General features: G+C 34.5%; 2 protein-coding genes across 2 annotated transcripts in view; both read left to right on the top strand.

Annotated features, from left to right (window-relative positions):
* On the top strand, positions 1-13677 carry LOC115414928 (synaptotagmin-14-like). Its single transcript, XM_030128288.1, has 3 exons — positions 1-29; positions 7106-7153; positions 13423-13677. The coding sequence occupies exons 1-3, from the start codon at positions 17-19 to the stop codon at positions 13584-13586; spliced, it is 225 nt and encodes a 74-aa protein (XP_029984148.1). The 5' UTR covers positions 1-16; the 3' UTR covers positions 13587-13677.
* The window catches only part of LOC115414927 (synaptotagmin-14-like), a 27648-nt gene continuing 21565 nt past the window's right edge, over positions 13443-19525 (top strand). Inside the window, exons 1-3 of the mRNA XM_030128287.1 lie at positions 13443-13569; positions 18081-19091; positions 19273-19404. Of these exons, the coding sequence (XP_029984147.1) occupies positions 18137-19091; positions 19273-19404 (1087 nt within the window). The 5' untranslated portion in view covers positions 13443-13569; positions 18081-18136. The remainder of the gene's footprint in view (positions 13570-18080; positions 19092-19272; positions 19405-19525) is intronic.

The following is a 19525-nucleotide window of genomic DNA, read 5'->3' on the forward strand; positions in this document are numbered from 1 at the left end:
TCCGGGACGGAGCATCATGGCGATTGACGGTAAGTAGCCCTACTCGGTCTCAGGTGTCCTGCGGGACTCGTGTAAAACTTTGCCAAGGGGACAGAATGAGAACGCGGTTTATAAATCCCGTTTCATTCATGGTCGCTCAGTTGTTTTATTTTTATCCAGTGTTTTTTTTTTTTTTTTTCCCTCCTTTCAAAGCACGTCGAGAGTACCGCAGTGTTCCGGAGCTGGGACAGCGGCATCAGTGGTGCTGATGCTGATGCTGGTGCTGATGCTGATGCTGACACCCGCACTGATGCAGGAATGTTATGATCCCCTCCGTGGGATGCGCGCGTACGTTTACAGCCGCGTGTGGTGATGTTGAAGTGGAAACGGACACTTCTGGTGCTTTGACTGACCGAGTCTCATCTAAAAATAAGAATTGATTCGAGTATTTCTGTGGTTTACGCTGCAGTTGTAACGGTCACATGGCGCTTATAGTTGCCATGAATATTTCATCTTATCGATCCCAAACCCACATTTCAGCTCATCCACCTTTGGTTCCATGTAAATATGACTCTCCATCTGTTCAATTGTTATCACCTCACGTGTTGCTGATATCCCCCCTCATAATCTGAGTGTGTGCAGGGAATATAATCGCCTACATGCGGACAGATAAGTGCCTCTTGGAGGTTTGAGTGAAAGTGACCGGAGCTGATCTGTGAACAGTGGATGCAAAAAGGATGCGCTGCAGACTGGCGCGTGCTGTATCCCGTCCCATTCTGGACAGCATCCCTATTGTGTCACGTCACGTGCAGCCGTGCGTGCAGCGTTGTTGATACACAGTCTTCTCCAAGAGCGTTTTTTTTTTTTATTTTTTTTTATCACATGCAATATGGAAAAGGATGCGTGCAGTGGTTCAGACTATCAACAGTGCAATTTAGTGCATTTGTTAAAGTTTTGTCTGCTTTGTTGCATCCTGCAGGGCAAAGCTTTGTAGACATATCTGTTCTATGGAATAATATCATAATGGAAGTCATGACAGAATTTGCATCACCACGTCAAGAAAAAATGAATGAATGTTACAAAATCCTCACAGAACCATAATATGTATTCTGACTTTGTATTATACTAGTCAACATTTGCTAGGGATCAGTTTTATATTTGCACAATAATTGATGTTGTATAATATTTTGGGTGACTTCATATATTATGTGTGTACTTTGGCTAGTCATGTAAAGAAAAATGGACCAAAAGGTAAAAAAAACATACATTTTTATTGCACTTTCTGGCAAAAGGGTGATACAACCCTAGAAATCAGAGTTCACAACAATTACTCTTCCAATTTTGTTTTCACTGAAACCATTCAGAATGTTCTGAAACACATACGGTGTGATGTCAGTAATGTGTGTGGCCACCATCCACATCCGCAGGCTGTACTCCACTGGGAAAGTAAATTTTCAAGTTTCCAGAATTACACCCCCGAATATAGCAAAGTTATAGTCCTGATCCCTAGCAAATGTTGACTAGTGTATTAACCCTTTCATGCATTGTGGTCACAGTGGACAGTTATTCTCCAGCTGTTCTCTTGTATATTCATGGGTTTAGTTGTTTTAGTTCCATATCAGCCAACACAGTGGACGCTTATGCATCATCTCATAAACTGCAATTCATACCATTACTGTAACTTTGCTGTTCTTGATTGGCTCTAGAGTGAAAATCAGTTGTTAATTGTTATTTTTTTGCATATTATCTCCATGAAGTGAATAATAACTAGTATTACAATATGTTAAAATGTGAGGAAACATAAGATTAGCTGCATTAAATATGGTTTCATTTGCTAATAAGTAGTAGTAGTAGTAGTTTATTCAGTCATGACAACACCAAATATTGTACACAGTATTGACATTTCATGCAAAGGAAAGAAAAAGAATCACAGAATCACAAAATCAAGAGTCTTGTGTTGAATAATGTGTTGAATAATGACTGAAAAGGTATAGGCAGAAGCAGACTGCTTATCAAGGCCTATCCTATATTACAACTTTTTAGGCTACCAACCTCCAAAGAAACAACAACAACAACAACAGATAATTAATCACATTTATAAGCTTCAAAAATAGCTTTACAAACCATTTTCTTAAAAACCAAAAAAGAATTACATGTTTTTAAATTTATGTTGGAATCATTCCAAAATTTAACTCCAATAATGGACACACATCTCCTTTTCATACTTTTTTTTTTTTTTTTAGCTTTTTGTACAGTAAATTTGCAAACACCTCTGAGATTATATGGAATGTCCTGAATTGAAAAGAACCTCTGTATTGGGTCAGGGAGCATTTTTGATTTTGCTCTGAACATAACTTGCATTATTTTATAATAAAAGAGATCATAAAATTTCATCACATAAGAATTTAGAAAAAGTGGCTCCGTGTGAGCATAATAATCAGCCTTATTGAAAATACGTATAGCTCGTTTTTGCAGTTTTATTATTGAATTTATAGTGGTTTTGAAGGTGGATCCCCACAATTCCACACAGTAAGTTATATAGGGAACAATCAATGAGTAACAGATTAAATGCAAGGCCTTGGAATTCAATACATTTCTAGATTTGAATTTCACTGTTTTCATATCACTTTATCATATTGGGTTTTAAATACATGTTTCTTTGCTTCAAGAGTAAAATTCATGGTGTTGCTGGGTAGATATTTTTGTAAATCTATGAAAAAAACCACAATCTCATTGTTTTTTTCATGCCTAAGGAGGAATTAAAAAAAAAACAAAAAACAAAAACTCAACTAAGGCTCTCATAATTCATGCATGAAAGGGTCAATAAGATTCATACAATTATAGCTTAGGTTATAATAATTAGATAATGCAGTGGTAGAATTAGAATCAGCAGCTGTTTCTTAAACATGCAAGTCTTTGTCATAGTTATAAAAAGTGTTGAAGTTTTGGCTGTTTTGTTGTTACATCATGCAGATCGAAGCTTTGTGGAGGACATATCTATTTTATGGAATCATATCATATTGAAAGTCACTACAGAATTTACATCACCTCTTTAACCCATAAAGACCCAGTGCTACTTATGTGTCAATTCCCAAATACATTTTTCTCGCTATTTAACCTTTCTTAAGTGATTTATCACCATTTCTTCATAATATTATCCTCTCCATTTGGCATTTTTTTTGGTGAAAGTCTGATATTTTGCTAAATTTACTTTTTTAATCATGTACTTTAATCATCATGCTGAGATTACGTTTGAGAGTTATCATATCAAAAACAGAGAAAACTTGAGAAAAAGTGACTTTTCAGTAAAATATATCATTAACTGAACATAATCCAGGTGTGTACATCCACTCTCATCGATCCAACTGCATGGGTTTTACTGGTGAATCAATGTTGTAAAAGATGATAGTGTTTCCATGGTAACTACAGAGCCTCTCAACATCCAAATGGGTCAAATCTGATGACCATGAAAAGATGACAAACTGTATTTTATACCAATTATTTACATGTATTGATAGGATTAGTGGCTCTAAAGTTATTAAACATTTTAGATTAGTAGATGCTTTTGGTCACTGGTGGATGTTTGGGTCTTTATGAGTTAAGATAAAACTTTTTTTTTTTTTTAAGAAACATGCTAAAACTTACTAAGATGAAATGGAAAACAAATGACTAAAGTACTGGTTAGCTGATGTTTTTAATGTATATGATAAAGTGCTATTACACACACACACACACACACATTCACAACTATATATATTTATACAATAGATGAATAAATCCAACATAAATGTTACAAAATCATCACAGAACCTATAATAAGTATTCTGACTTTGTATTATTAATAAGATTCATACAATTATAGCTTAGGTTATAATAATTAGATAATGCTGTGGTAGAATTAGAATCAGCAGCTGTCCCTTAAATATGAGAAACTTTGTCATAGTTATAAAAAGTGTTGAAATTTTAGCTGTTTTGCTGTTACATCATTCAGATTGAAGCTTTGTGGAGGACATATCTATTCTATGGAATAATATCATAATGGAAGTCACTACAGAATTTACATCACCTCTTTAAGTTTTTTTGTTTTTTTTTAAAGAAATGATCTGCTTTGGAGATTAAACCTGCTAAAAACTTGTTTAGATGAATTAGAAAATAAATGACAAAAGTGCTGGTTAGCCGATGTTTTCAATGTATATGTTAAAGTGCTATTACACACATATATATTTATACAATAGATGAATACATCTTCCACTAGAAAGAACCTAAAAAGTGAATGTATTATAATGTGCAGACAGTGTTTTAAAGTAGATCTGGTAGCTCTGAGACAAACATGTCTTTATTATTTCATCATTACTTCACAGAATTTCACATTTTGACCTAAGGCTGTATCTTGGAAACTACAGTCAACCACCATTTTTTACTTACTGTTCTTTATTAGGGACTCAAACTTAGTAAACTTTCACCACTTTTATTCTGGAGGCTTTTTTACTTGTAGACTAGTGATGTTAGAATGTCATTATATAACATATACAAGTCATTATAACTTTGTAATTTTAAGAAGATTCATACATTTGTGTCTTAAGTTAACCTCCTGAGACCCAGCAATGTGTTTTTGTCCTCTGCAGGGGACAAAAGTTTGACAGTTTTACTTAAAAAATAAATGCTGTCAATTGCAAAGGACATTCCATTTAAAAAATAAGTGGTTCAAGGCAAAACAAACCCCACCCCTCGCACGTATTTTAGCTTATTTTGGGATCAATCCAGCTGATGTCATCATGTCTATGCATGTGCTGATGTCAGCATATCAGTTGCCTCTATATATATGTGCTAAGTTTGAAGTAAATTGAAACAAATTTGATGTTTTTATAGACATGTGAAATTTCGCCGATTATAAGTAAATGGGAGAAGAAAAAAAAAAATTGAAAATTTATTTAAAAAAAATTGAACTTTGACCTACTTTTCCCAAAATATAATCACATTTCTTCTGGGTCACTGGCAATCTATAAACCAAATTTGGTATGAATTCAACAGACAGTTTTGCTGCTACAGACATTTGAAATTTTGCCCATTATAAGTAAATGGGGAGAAAAAAGATTTTAAAAATTCATAAAAAATTTGAACTTTCACCTACTTTTCCCAAAATATAATGAGATCTGTTCTGGGTCACTGGTAATCTATAAACCCAATTTGGTGTGAATTCAACCTGTAGTTTTGCTGCTATAGACATTTGAAATTTTGCCCATTAAAAGTGCAAGGCAGATCAGTGGGCCCCCATGCCCCCCCCCCCCCCCCCCCCGATCACCGCCAAAATGTAATCATTTGTTCCTTGTGCCAGTATCAACATTTCCTGAAATTTTCATCCAAATCTGTCCATAACTTTTTGACTTATCTTGCACACAGACAGACAAACAGACAGACAGATGAACAGACAAACCAACGCTGACAAAAACATGATCTCCTTGGCGTAGGTAACAAACAAACAAACTGAACTAAAAACACTACCCCTTGCCTCTCCTTTGGGGGGCGGGGTAATAAAAGCAGCTCTGTGAATCACAACCATACGTTTGGGAAACACGGTATTACTAAATGTTTTTACTTAAATGCCGCAATCAGGTTTCCAAAAGAAAGAAATCCCCGTAAATCTGATTTAGTTTGTTTTTCTGGGCTAAAATCAGCTCTCGAGTGCTGGCATACTTTTTTTTTCTTGTAAGTGAAGTGACTTTCATGGTTGTGTGTACTCTTATTTCTTGCCGTTTTACACACCAACATCCATCCTGTAGAAGCAGAACTTGTTTCCTAACAGATGTTTTATAAGTGAGGGCATGCTTCCTCTCCAAGGTTACTTTCAGTTTTTAAAGTAATCACTGTTTTTCCAGCTGCTACATTATGCAATCTATTTATTTCTACAAGAATACCCATCAGAGTTTCTCTACCACTAAGTGAATTGATCTGGAGAATCTGCTGCTGCTGCTGCTCCTGCTGCTGCTGCTGTGACAGAAAACAAGCTGAGAGTTTTCTCTTTTCATTGGCATTGACTCATTTCCTCAGGCCACTTCCAACTAGGGATGTCACAATATGAAAATTTCATATCAGGGTTATTGTGACTAAAATTATCACGGTTATCATTATTATCGCGGTATTGTTGAAATTTGCTTAAAATGTTCAAAAAGTACTTATACACACATTGAAATAATTTAACCGCGCTGTATTTTGAAAAAAACAAACAAACAAACTAATAAAATAATAGGCACAATGTACTTTCTGTTGGCAGAAACATTCAAATATTAACATGTAAACATCAAACATACAAATGTGCATTAAAGATGGCACCTTATGGCCATTGTTTGACCATTTTCCATATCAAGTTTGAGTTGTTTTAGTTTCCTTTTCACGGATAGATAGATAAATAGATAGATATTCTATCTCTCTCTGTGCACTTGGACTGGGTCTGTCTCTCTTTCTCTCTCTCTGTCTCTCTCTGTCTTGCAAAGTGCAGTAATCAAACATGGTTATCATGATAATTAGAATTTAAACAGTAATATTAACCGTCGGGAATTTTACCCCGGTTTATCGTTATACCGATAATCGTTACATCCCTACTTCCAACGTCCACTCACTGATGTGAAGCGTAATGGTGCATTTTCAATTCAGTGAGAGGACTTTGTGGGAGGAAAATATTGTTGTGACAGTTGTGGTGTAGGTTTTCTAACCTGTGACGAGGTTAGAGTGTAGATAAGGAAACAATTAAATGGGGAAGTGTTGAGCCTCAAAGGAGAAAGTGTGAATGTGTCTGTGGGTGTGTGAATGTGTGATATGTCAGTACCTTCATAAACTGAAGCCTCAGGAGGATTATTATAACCGATGTATAATAAGAATCAGGTTATGTAATAATAATAATAATAACAATAAAATAAATGTCTCTCTAAGTCTCCATCTCTCTCTTCTCCAACTCTCCTCATGTTAGTTTAATTACAGAGTTAAACCATGTAATGGAGTCCAGCTGGTTCCAGTTTATTTACTGGCACCAGCGTCTGTCAGATCCTCTAACCTGACGACGGAGCATATGTTTCTGCTGTACGTGAAATCATATTTTAACCCGGCTTTTCATCTGTCTCTGTTTTCCCAGGAGGGGGGAGGAACTGTGGTGTTCATGAGCTCATCTGTGCCAGACGAGGTGAAGCTTTGTTACAACCGAGCATTTTTTTTAAATTTTTTAAAATTTTTTTTACAATATTAGTGCATTTTTGACTGTGTTTCTGTTTTTTTCTTTTCTCTGTGTTTGGCTGCATGACTTCTTGCTTGGCTGTACTCCGCTGAATCACTTTAAAAGATTCCAGCGTCCAAATATTTAGTGCTTTTTTTCCCCTCTTTTGCCTAGAAATTTGCTGTATAGAAAGTGTCTTTATATAGACTTTAGAAAGCATAATGTCTGCATGTCAATAATGCATGGCATATCAAGTTTTAGTTCACTTCAGCAAAAGAAGGCAGCTGTGTGTTCATGATTTATTCAGTGTGGGGGTTTTGTTTCGTATCACAGGCCCATGTGTAAGCAACATTTTCAGATTGCCTACCTTCTTTTTAAACAACCCTGCCCTCTAAACTGCAAGTCACTTAAATGTACAGTACAGTTTAAAATATAAGGCCCCAAATATCCACTGCTGTCCAAAAGCATCTACTGCTCTAAAATATTTAATAATAACTTTGGATCCACTAATCCTGTCAGCCCATGTAAATAATTCGTGTAAAATACAGTTATTCATCTTTCCATGGCCATCATTTGGATATTCAGAGGGTCTGTAGTTGCCGTGGAAACACTGTCATCTTCTACAACATTAATTTACCAGTAAAACCTGTGGAGTTGGATCAGTGACAGTGGTTGGAGACATTTTGTTTATGATCAGTTTATGATATATTTTAGTGAAAAAGTCGCTTTGTCTTAAGTTTTCTCTGTTTTTTATATAATAAATCCTCAAATGTAATCTCAGTATGATGATTAAAGTACATGATTGGTGAATTAAATGTCGGAAAATACCTGATTTTCACAGGAAAAATACAAACTAAAGACTATAATATATGATAAATGGTGATAAATCTCTTAAGAATGGTTAAAGCTAGAGAAAATACCTGATTTTCACTAGAAAAATGCAAAATGAAGATAATAATATTATGATAAATGGTGACAAATCTCTTAAAAATGGATAAAGCTAGAGAAAATTGCAGATTTTTACCAGAAAAATGCAAAATAAAGAGAATAATATTATGATGAATGGTGATAAACCTCTTAAGAATGGTTAAAGCTAGAGAAAATAACTGGTTTTCACTGGAAAAATGCAAAATAAAGAGAATAATATTATAATAAATCCCTTAAGAATGGTTAAAGCTAAAGAAAATACCTGATTTTCACTGGAAAAATGCAAAATAAAGAGAATGATATATGATAAATGGTGACAAATCTCTTAAAAATGGGTAAAGCTAGAGAAAATTCCAGATTTTTACTGGAAAAATGCAAAATAAAGAGAATAATATTAAGAATGAATGGTGATAAATCCCTTAAGAATGGTTAAAGCTAGAGAAAATAGCAGGTTTTCACTGGAAAAATGCAAAATAAAGAGAATAATATTATAATAAATCCCTTAAGAATGGTTAAAGCTAGAGAAAATACCTAATTTTCACTGGAAAAATGCAAAATAAAGAGAATAACATTATGATAAACGGTGATAAATCTCTTAAGAATGGTTAAAGCTAGAGAAAATAACTGGTTTTCACTGGAAAAATGCAAAATAAAGAGAATAATATTATAATAAATCCCTCAAGAATGGTTAAAGCTAAAGAACATACCTGATTTTCACTGGAAAAAGACAAAGTAAAGAGAATAATATAATAAATGGTGATAAATCCCTTAAGAATGGTTAAAGCTAGAGACAATACCTGGTTTTCACAGGAAAAATGCAAAATAAAGAGAATAATATTATAATAAATCCCTCAAGAATGGTTAAAGCTAAAGAACATACCTGATTTTCACTGGAAAAAGACAAAGTAAAGAGAATAATATAATAAATGGTGATAAATCCCTTAAGAATGGTTAAAGCTAGAGACAATACCTGGTTTTCACAGGAAAAATGCAAAATAAAGAGAATAATATTATAATAAATCCCGTAAGAATGGTTAAAGCTAGAAAAAAATTAATTTGGGAATTGTCACAAAAGCAGCACTGGGTCTTTATGGGTTAAACATCCCGTGTCATTATATGAATGTGTGAATTACTATTAACACTGATGAGGGGGAACTTCTAATTCAATAATTAATCATTTGTTCTCCTCATTTTTATTTGAGAAAAACACCATGTCAAAAAAAAGCTCCTGTTTCTCTACGGTTATTATTCATTCGCTGTTTTCACATTGAATGGTTCAGTGGCTGCGCTTTCATGTTTGTTAGTCAGTCATTACCTGAAAAAAGAAAAAATAGCAGGTTGAATCCTGAGGCTGAGTTCACTGTGCTGCGTTCTGCTCGAGTTCACAAGCAGATTTATGCGGTTATTTCTCCTTGTTTATTCTGCAGAGACAGACAAATTGTAAAAAAGAGAGAAAGACGGAATATCCCCTTTATTCGACTCTATTACCATGACAAATGTTATCCTTGAGAATTATGGGAGTAAATGGTCGGATAGCGGGGTGAGGTGGTTCAAAGGCTGGTCTGCCAACATTCCACTTCCAGTGTACATTGACAGGAGAGATCAGATAACCTCAGGTGTCTAAATTATTCAGCTCTCGTTGACATTTACAGAGCAGGCCCATGTATGAAGTGTCATCACACGGTAGGGCACGGGGCCATAAGCTGTTCATTTGGACAGGCGGCCGCTGTGCTCCATGGACGTAGAGGTCATTCTGCTCAATCACCAGAGCCGTCAGCAGACACGACTGATACGTAAGCCTGACAAGTGCTGGACCTGACTAAGTGTATGGGATTTACTGCCTGCCGGATTACTTTAGAGCAGCGACAACTTTGTTTTTTTTTTCCCCCTCCGTCTTAGACCATTTACTCTCTATATAGCGGCAGAATTAATGCTTTTTGGGTACAGCTGGCTTTTAAAGTGGATCTTCATTTAGAGAAGGTAAGCCTCTGCTGCCATGTCGCTCTCTTATCTCTCTCCGACTTCTCTTTTGCCATTCTTGGGAGTTTAGCATTCATGGTTTTAGTTGTATGCGGTAGGCAGCACTAGTTGTCAGGCTGCAGTGGTCTCTGCCTGTTGCCATGGTGAAACAAGTCTGTCCATAATAAGTCTGGGGTCTGGAGGTTTTTGCTGTCTTTCTCTGCAAGTTGCAGGTTTTTACATTTTAGACAAGTTTACTAGAAAATATGATGTTTGCCAAAGGAAAAAGCATCAGTCACATACCACATGCTGCTACATGTCCTGAAAATCACCATATTTTTTTTTAATAATCCAAAGATTAGGCCAGTGTTTTTCAACCTTGGGGTCAGGACCCCACATGGGGTCGCTTGGAATTCAAATGGGGTTGCCTGAAATTTCTAAATTAAAAAAAAAAAATTATTAACAAAAGAATATATGGTGAGTTTAGAGAGACAATCCCAATACATAAAAGACATGACAAACTGTGAAGCTGAAACTGAAGCACTGTGGTTCTGTTTATCTTTCAAATGTTCATTGTGGTCGGTTTCAGATGCTGCAGTTCTTTCATAATTCATAGTTTGAGTTATTGTTTTTTCAGTATTAATTGTCAGCCTTGTAAATCCAAGCTGGACTGACTGTACATATCCTGACCAAGGAAAATAAAATTCTCACTTTGTGCAGTAATCTACACCTGGCTTTTCTGCCTCCGTCCATAAGGATATACATTATATAGACTAAATGTCTAAAATTAATGTTTTTTTGCAACATAGTGTAGCAAAATATTACATGATCAAAAATAGATAAATTTTTAAAAAAAAATGTCTCCATTGTGATGTTAAAATGGGGTCACAAGCCAAAAAAGGTTGGAAACCCCTGGATTAGGCACAACTAAAACGACATACGTCATTGTATGTGTTCCTCTATATTACATTAAAAAAAAAAAACAAAAAAACAAACAAAAAAAAAAAAACTGAAGCAGTTACACAATATGGACAAAAACAGAGGACCAAATCACACATACAGTCACAGAAACAATTATTAGACCATCAATAGTCATCAAAAACAATGGTTATGCAAACAAGTACTAACTCTTGTGTGTATCATGTGACTAAAACAGACAGAAAAGAAAACATGGAATGCCTAAAAGCACTGTTTTTGTCAGTACAATGCCATTGATACTGATGTAAGAACTGAGGTGATTTTAGTTATTATCAAGAAAACCATGGAAAATAGATAGATCTCAGCTCTGAAATTAAATTCTTATGAGCTATTTTTGTTGTTATCATTATATTTGTCCAAACAAATGTATGTTAAGTTGTACCAGGCATTAAAATGAACAAGAAATTGAAGAAAACAAGGGTGGTCTAATAATTTTTTCTGCCTGTATACTGAACGATCATGATAAAAATGTTCATTTCAGTCACTGTCATTGTCACTGAAGAAAATGCGGCAAGGTTTATCACAAAATGTGTTCAAGAATTTTATTATAAAATGCAGCAATATTACATAATGAGGTGAAAAATTATTACATTATTACATATTGCAACAGTTATTACAAAATGCAGGTGTGGCACTTTTTAAAAAAAAATAATTTGGTGCATTTTGTAATAAACCAATGAAAAAGCATTTCAACTGATGCCTTAATTGAAGTTTATTACAAAATGTGTTAAAGAATTTAAAAAATTTTTTTTTAATGAATCTTTTTATTGGATTTTTCATACATACATAGCACTATCTGACATGTACAATGTTTCCAGGTGTTCTAGTTGAAAGGTAATAGGAAGTTGTCTATATTGAGAACAACAACATGAATGAATGCACCATAATTAACCATTATCCCTTCCCACCCACAATTAGGATCTAAAACAAAATAAAACAAAGCACAAAGATATATCTATATCTATATCTATATCTATATCTATATCTATATCTATATCTATCTATATATGTATGTGTATATACATATATATATATATATATATATATATATATATGTATACATATATATAAACAACACATGACCACTGCTGGATTTACAAATATAATAAATGAAATACTAATGAGATACTCTATGAAGGTTTTGTTGAAAACATCACTAGAACCCGCAGTTGAGAATCTAAACTTCTCAAGTTTGCGTTCAAGAATTGTTTTTTTTTTTTTTTTTTTTTTTGTAATTCAAGTTTTTATTGGAGTTTTCTCTTGGTACATGACAATCATACAATGCTGCTTAATGTTAACAAACAGGGCTTCTGTACATACATGAAAAGAATCAAAAATGTTACAAAGTGTGGAAGTTTTTAAGAAGAATAAATAAATAAATAAATAAATAAATACTAGAGGGAAGTAGTTCAGCTGTCACCCTGCTGACTGGCAGTCATAGTTATGTAAGACCAGAATGGCTTCCAAGTTCAAGAATTTTATTACAAATTACAGTATGTTATTACAAAATATGGCGTTATTACATAATGAAGTGAAAAATTATTACATTCCTACATATTGCATTATTATGACATAATGTGGCGCTACACACCTCAATGGAGTCCTCACATCACCTCTGCATCAGGACTTTAAGATTTGTATTTCTGGCCAAATATGGGCTTCAATTTAATAATACCACTATAGTTCCTGGATCAAAAAACAGTGCTATAGCTCTATTATGTGCCTTGGGTACTTATATAGAACATTCCAAGCTCTTATATCAGCCCCTGTTGCCTGCGGTGGGCTTATATTTACAAGCTGCCCTTTCCACTGAGACGTTTTTGGTCTGGAAATGGCATTCACGCCTCATTCTCCACTGACTTTACCTCTTCTCTAGTTATTATGTTGCGGTGTGTCTGTGTTTATAGTCTATTAAGCGCCATCCCGGTGTGGTTTCATTGTTTTTTTCTTTCTTTTTTTTTTACTGGATCCATGTTTCAGTTGGATACAGTCCCTTTGAGGCTCTCATAAAAATAGAACATCAGCACAGACTGGGCTGCATAGTTATGGTTGGCCTACATACACGGCTGTAGATTGTATCTGGCATGGCTTTGAAGTGGAAAAGTGCAATCGCTAATGCTCCCCTGACAAAACGGGAGGGGGTTTCTATTCCTCAAATAAGACGTCTAATATCTGTAATTATTTGCAGTGATGAAAAGTGCATTTAGGTCTTTTTTTAGTATCTGAATGCTTTGATGCTTCATCTTTTTTTTTTTTTTTTTGGATTATTTATTATTTTGTCTATTAACCACCATAGTCTGTGTCTAATTTTTGGTTTTCTCTGTCTTCCTTTCCTTTTTCTTTCCTCCCCCCCCCCCCCATACTTTCCTCTTCAGTCTCTCCTGAGCTTCTGGGTGTCCTGTCTTCCATTGCAGCCTTCATGGCGTTGATGGCTCTGTTTTTTCTTTACCTCAGTAACAAGCTGTCAGTGGAGAGTCCAAGCAGTCTGTCACATCTCAGTGACTATAAGAACAACAAACCAGGTATGAAACTTATTTAATATTCATTTAAAATTCAGTGCCAGCATTCACTTACAGAAGACTGTGATTTGTTTGCTTTTCATTAGCACAAAAAAACTATATAGACAAAAGTATTGGAACACATTGAAATTATTTGTCAAGACCTGAACTGCATATTGTAAGATGATTTAACCCTTTCATGCATAGGCCACTCCAGTGGACAGTTATTCTCCAGCGGTTCTCTTATATATTCATGGGGTTTTTATGTTTTAGTTCCATATCAGCCAACACAGTGAACACTTACGCACCATCCCGTACACTGACATTCATACCATTACTGTAACTTTGCTGTTCTTGATCAACCTAATCTGCACTAACATGTTTGAGTGCAAATCAATTGTTATTTGTTAGACAAGAAGTTTTTTTTTTTCATATTATCTCCATGAAGTGAGTAATTACTAGCATTAGAATATGTTAAAATGTGAGAAGACATCAGATTAGCAGCATTAAAAATGTTTTTATTTCATTGTTTTCATATCACTTTCTGATATTGGGTTTTAAACATATGTTTCTTTACTTCAAAAATTAAATGCATGGATATTTTTATAACTCTATAGGAAAAAAAAAACTCGATCGCATTGTTTTTTTCATGCCTAAGGAGGAATAAAAACACTGAAGAAAGAAATCTTGACTAAGGTTCTCACAGTTCATGCATGAAAGGGTTAAACATTTTTAGTTTTGCATTTATGGTTAATTTTGTTTGGCTTTTCACCTATACTTAAAGAATGCTTCAGAATTTGTTTGCACTCAATGTTTTTGTTCAGTAGAATTGTTTTAAACCTTTAAGTTTCTGAAATATTTATCACGTTCTGATCATGAATTATCATTTTAAGCCGCAAGTAACTATCTAGTTTCTTCACCTCTCACACACTCAGGAAGAAAAATCAGCCTTCAATGTAAAATGTAAAAGAAAAAAAGATTTAACGACTGACACAAGCATTTTTATCACCATAATATTTCAGATATTTGTACAAGCTGTAGGTGTGACATGCTCTAGTATTTTTGTCCACATAATTAAAATCACCCAAAACATATTTTTATGGACACTAATAATAGTTTTAAATAATGAGCCTGCTTTGTTGTCAAATTCTACCATATGCACGTATAGACTTCAGTAACTTCAAAAAGTATGAAACAAAACCAGGTGGTGCCAGGCACAACAAACCCCACCCCTCGCACTTATTGTAGCTTATTTTGGCATCGATCCAGCTGATATCATCATGTCTATGCGTGTGCTGATGTCAGCATATCAAAGGCCTCTATATATGTGCCAAGTTTGAAGTAAATTGAAACAAAATTTATGTTTTGATAGACATGTGAAATCTAGCCCATTATAAGTAAATGAGAGAAAAAAAAAGATGTAAAAAATTCATTAAAAATTTGAACTTTGACCTACTTTTCCCAAAATGTAATCACATCTATTTTGGGTCACTGGTAATCTATAAACCCAATTTGGTTTGAATTCAACCGATAGTTCTGCTGCTACAGACATTTGAAATGTTGCCCATTACAATAAAATGGGAAAAAAAAAAAAAAATTAAAAATTCATAAAAAATTTAAACTTTGACCTATTTTTCCCAAAATATAATGACATTTATTTTGGGTCACTGGCAATCTATAAACCCAATTTGGTATGAATTCAAGCAACAGTTTCGCTGCCACAGACATTTCAAATTTCACCCATTATACGAAAATTGGAAAAAAAAAAAAAAGATTTGAAAAATTCATAAAAAATTTTAACTTTAATGTATTGTTCCCAAAATGTAATGAGATCTATTCTGGGTCACTGGCGATATATAAACCCAATTTTGGTATGAATTCACCCAACAGTATTGCTGCTAGAGCGTTAACAAACAAAGAAACAAACCACACCAAAAACAATACCCCTTGCTTCTCCTTCAGGGGGCGGGGTAATAAACACTCACAGAAAAAAATGAAAAATGAATCAACTTAACATTTAGAGTGATATGAATGTACATTTTCCATACAAATCAAATAAAGTTTTTCTTATTTAAAACTGTGGCGTTCTTCAATGACAACCACCAAGAGTGATCAAGATAGCAGAAATTAGAACGTCTCTACACGACAGCTTCAGGTCGCTGTTTTCAGTTCTTATGACGCATTTCTGCAAACAAGCCTTCATCAAAGCATCGTCTGTTTTTTTTTTTTAAATAAGCATTCATCCAGCAGCTGTGCAAAGAGAACAACTTTAACCATCACAATATAGACAATAGACACATTTCTATAAAACAGAGGTGACTACCACACATTATCAGACACATACTCTAATCTGTGACTGTTTGATGTGATGTACTTCTGCTTTTGATGAAAATTGCACATCACAGTCCATTGTCTGAAGAAGTTAGTTCCTCCCCCACACTCAGAGATGATTGCTTATTCTTTATAGAATAAAACGAGAGAGAATGATCCGCTCTTGTCTTGCACTGATGAATGATTGTTTTGCAAAAATGTTGAGGTCCACCATCGCAGTTAAGGGCTGGTTACTGCAGATGTTTTCAAAAATTGTACTGTAATGTGAACATCAAGCTTTACAGAACAAAACACTGACTACACTGTAAAAAAAAATCCTGTTGTTTGCCAAAAAATGGCAGCTGTGGTTTCCAGAACAATACTGTAAAAAACACCTCCAACTGTAAACATATTTGCAGAGTAACATGTAGATTTAACATTTTAAACATGCAGATTTAACATTTTAAACATGTAGGTTTAACATTTTAAACATGCAGATTTAACATTTTAAACATGTAGATTTAATATTTTAAACATGTAGATTTAACATTTTAAACATGCAGATTTAACATTTTAAACATGTAGATTTAATATTTTAAACATGTAGATTTAACATTTTAAACATGTAGATTTAATATTTTAAACATGTAGATTTAACAGTTTAAACATGCAGATTTAACATTTTAAACATGTAGATTTAACATTTTAAACATGCAGATTTAACATTTTAAACATGTAGATTTAACAGTTTAAACATGCAGATTTAACATTTTAAACATGCAGATTTAACATTTTAAACATGTAGATTTAACAGTTTAAACATGCAGATTTAACATTTTAAACATGCAGATTTAACATTTTAAACATGCAGATTTAACATTTTAAACATGTAGATTTAACAGTTTAAACATGCAGATTTAACATTTTAAACATGCAGATTTAACATTTTAAACATGTAGATTTAACAGTTTAAACATGCAGATTTAACATTTTAAACATGCAGATTTAACATTTTAAACATGTAGATTTAACAGTTTAAACATGCAGATTTAACATTTTAAACATGTAGATTTAATATTTTAAACATGTAGATTTAACATTTTAAACATGTAGATTTAATATTTTAAACATGTAGATTTAACAGTTTAAACATGTAGATTTAACATTTTAAACATGTAGATTTAACATTTTAAACATGTAGATTTAACATTTTAAACATGTAGATTTAACATTTTAAACATGTAGATTTAACATTTTAAACATGTAGATTTAACAGTTTAAACATGTAGATTTAACATTTTAAACATGTAGATTTAACAGTTTAAACATGTAGATTTAACATTTTAAACATGTAGATTTAACACTGGATTTAAATGGTGAATGGACTGCACTTATTTAGCACATTTTCTCCACCTTCATGGTGTCCAAAGCGCTTTCCAAAACCACCAGGTCCAACTGGGAGCAATTTAGGGTTTAATGTCTTCCATGGACACTTGGACATATGGACAGTCAGAGCCAGGATCGGAACCACCAACCTTTTGGTTATTGGACAAGCTGCTCTACCAACTCTACAAAACCATTAATTTACAAATTTAAAATGTTACATTGTTAAATGTTTACTTTTTTTATAACTTTTATATATATATATATATATATATATATATATATATATATATATATATATATATATATAAATATATATATATATATATATATATATATATATAAAGCATAATTGCTTTTTATATATATATATATATATATATATATATATATATATATATATATATATATATATATATAAAAAGCAATTATGCCGTTATTTCAACATTATGGTCTTGCAATTTAAACAGCACCACATTGTATTTCAATTTACAGTTTTATTTTCTAAAAACAATATAAATACATAATTTCTACATGCAAATCTGGTTTTGTTCACATACGCTTCCTTTGAAAACCACAGCTATATTTGATTTAATCGTTCACACAAAAATCTTTTCAAATAAACAACTTTGCATTGTATTGTCACTTACAGTTTATTTATGTTGCAATTTTACAACTTTTTGGTGTTAATTCTACAGTCATTTTTTACAGTGTATGAAACAATGTGAGAGATCTTGTTTTGCAAAGCTTGTATTATAATCTTTATATAATCTGGTTATTTGTGTCAGTGCATGCTGCGAAGCTGGCGCTACACCCTGCTAACAACCACATGTCCATGTCAGTGCCTCTGATGAGCTAATCTAGTGGTCAGCTTGGTTGACGGATTCCCGGCTGCGAGATGGCCTTCTTCAAGAGCTTCCAGCAGAACCTCCCATCTGTCAACATTTCCTCCATCTTGGACTCGGTCAGCAGTCGCGTGGACGACCTGGCCAACACCGTCAGCGATGTCACTTACACTGTGAGCGACCAATTGACAGAGCAGGTCACCACCATCATCAACAAGGTGCAGGATGAGAAAGAGGGCGACAACGCAACGACCAGCAGCGCCGGCCAGGAACCCGGTCAGTCTCAGCCGGCGCCGGAAGGAAAGGCCAGAAGCAAAAGCATTTGGCAAATAAGTCTAGACACAGAAGTGACTAACGCGTCCAACCAATCCAATGACACCACTGAAGCAGAGTACGCCCAGAGCCAGCTGGAGTGGGAATGGAGGGATGGATGCTGGCGAGTTAAAAAGACAGAAGCCGAGTTAGCAGAGGAAGAGAAGAGGAAGAAGGAGGAGAAGGAGTTGGAGGAGCAAAGAGAGCAGAAGAGAAAGGAGAGAAGAGAGAAGAGACTGGAGAGAGAAGCCAAGTCTCAGAAGATGAAGAAGGAAGCTCAAGATGAAGAGCAAGAAGAGGAGGCGGAAGAAGAGGAAACAGAAAGTAGCCCACAAGATGGAAACCAATCAGCAGCTCAGCGTATGAGCGACGACTGCAATGAAACTAGTCGTTCATCTGAAAGCGAAAGGTTATCAAAACAGAAGAAGCAAAAAGAGGAGGAAGAACAGGAGGAGGAAGAGGAGGAGGAGGAAGAGAAGAAGGAAGAAAGCCAGGAGAAAGACGGAGACGATGAGGAAGATGACGAGCTTTCGAGATCGTCCTCAAAGAAGAAAAAGAAAAAGTCAGACAAGAAGAAGAAGACTAAAGGGAAAGATGCAAAAGAGAGCGTGAAGAAAGAGGAAAAAGCCTCAGATGTGGAGAAGAAGAAGAAGGAAAAAGGCAAGAAAAGCAAAAAGAAAAAGAAAGGCAACCAAGGTTAGAGGGTGTGCTGCTTCTCTGTCATGGATCTCTTCTGCTGGTTCTTCACAATCTTCAAATCTCTTCTATTCTCACACTTGAACTTTCTGGAGTGCTGAGTGTCAGAATTACTGCATGTTCAACCGTTTGTCAGATAAATGTGATGTCTGAAGTAGAGTTTTGTTTGTGTTGCATCCAGAGGGGGTTTTATCAGACAGTGAGGAGGACAAAGGCCCTGAGTCTGGGGCCCAACAAAGCTCAGCCTCGGTGTGGAGCAGAAAACAGTCCACGGAGCAGGGAGGCTACAGCAGCGAGGCCTCCAGTGAACGGGGTGAGAGTCCGCACATGAAACCGACAATGGAGTTATACGAGTATTTACAGAAACAACGCTAGCTACTGTGGACAGGGTTCTATCAGTATGGAACCATATGGAAAAATACTTGAGTACAATA

Source organism: Sphaeramia orbicularis, chromosome 24, assembly GCF_902148855.1.
Source record: "Sphaeramia orbicularis chromosome 24, fSphaOr1.1, whole genome shotgun sequence".
Classification (NCBI taxonomy): Eukaryota; Metazoa; Chordata; class Actinopteri; order Kurtiformes; family Apogonidae; genus Sphaeramia; species Sphaeramia orbicularis.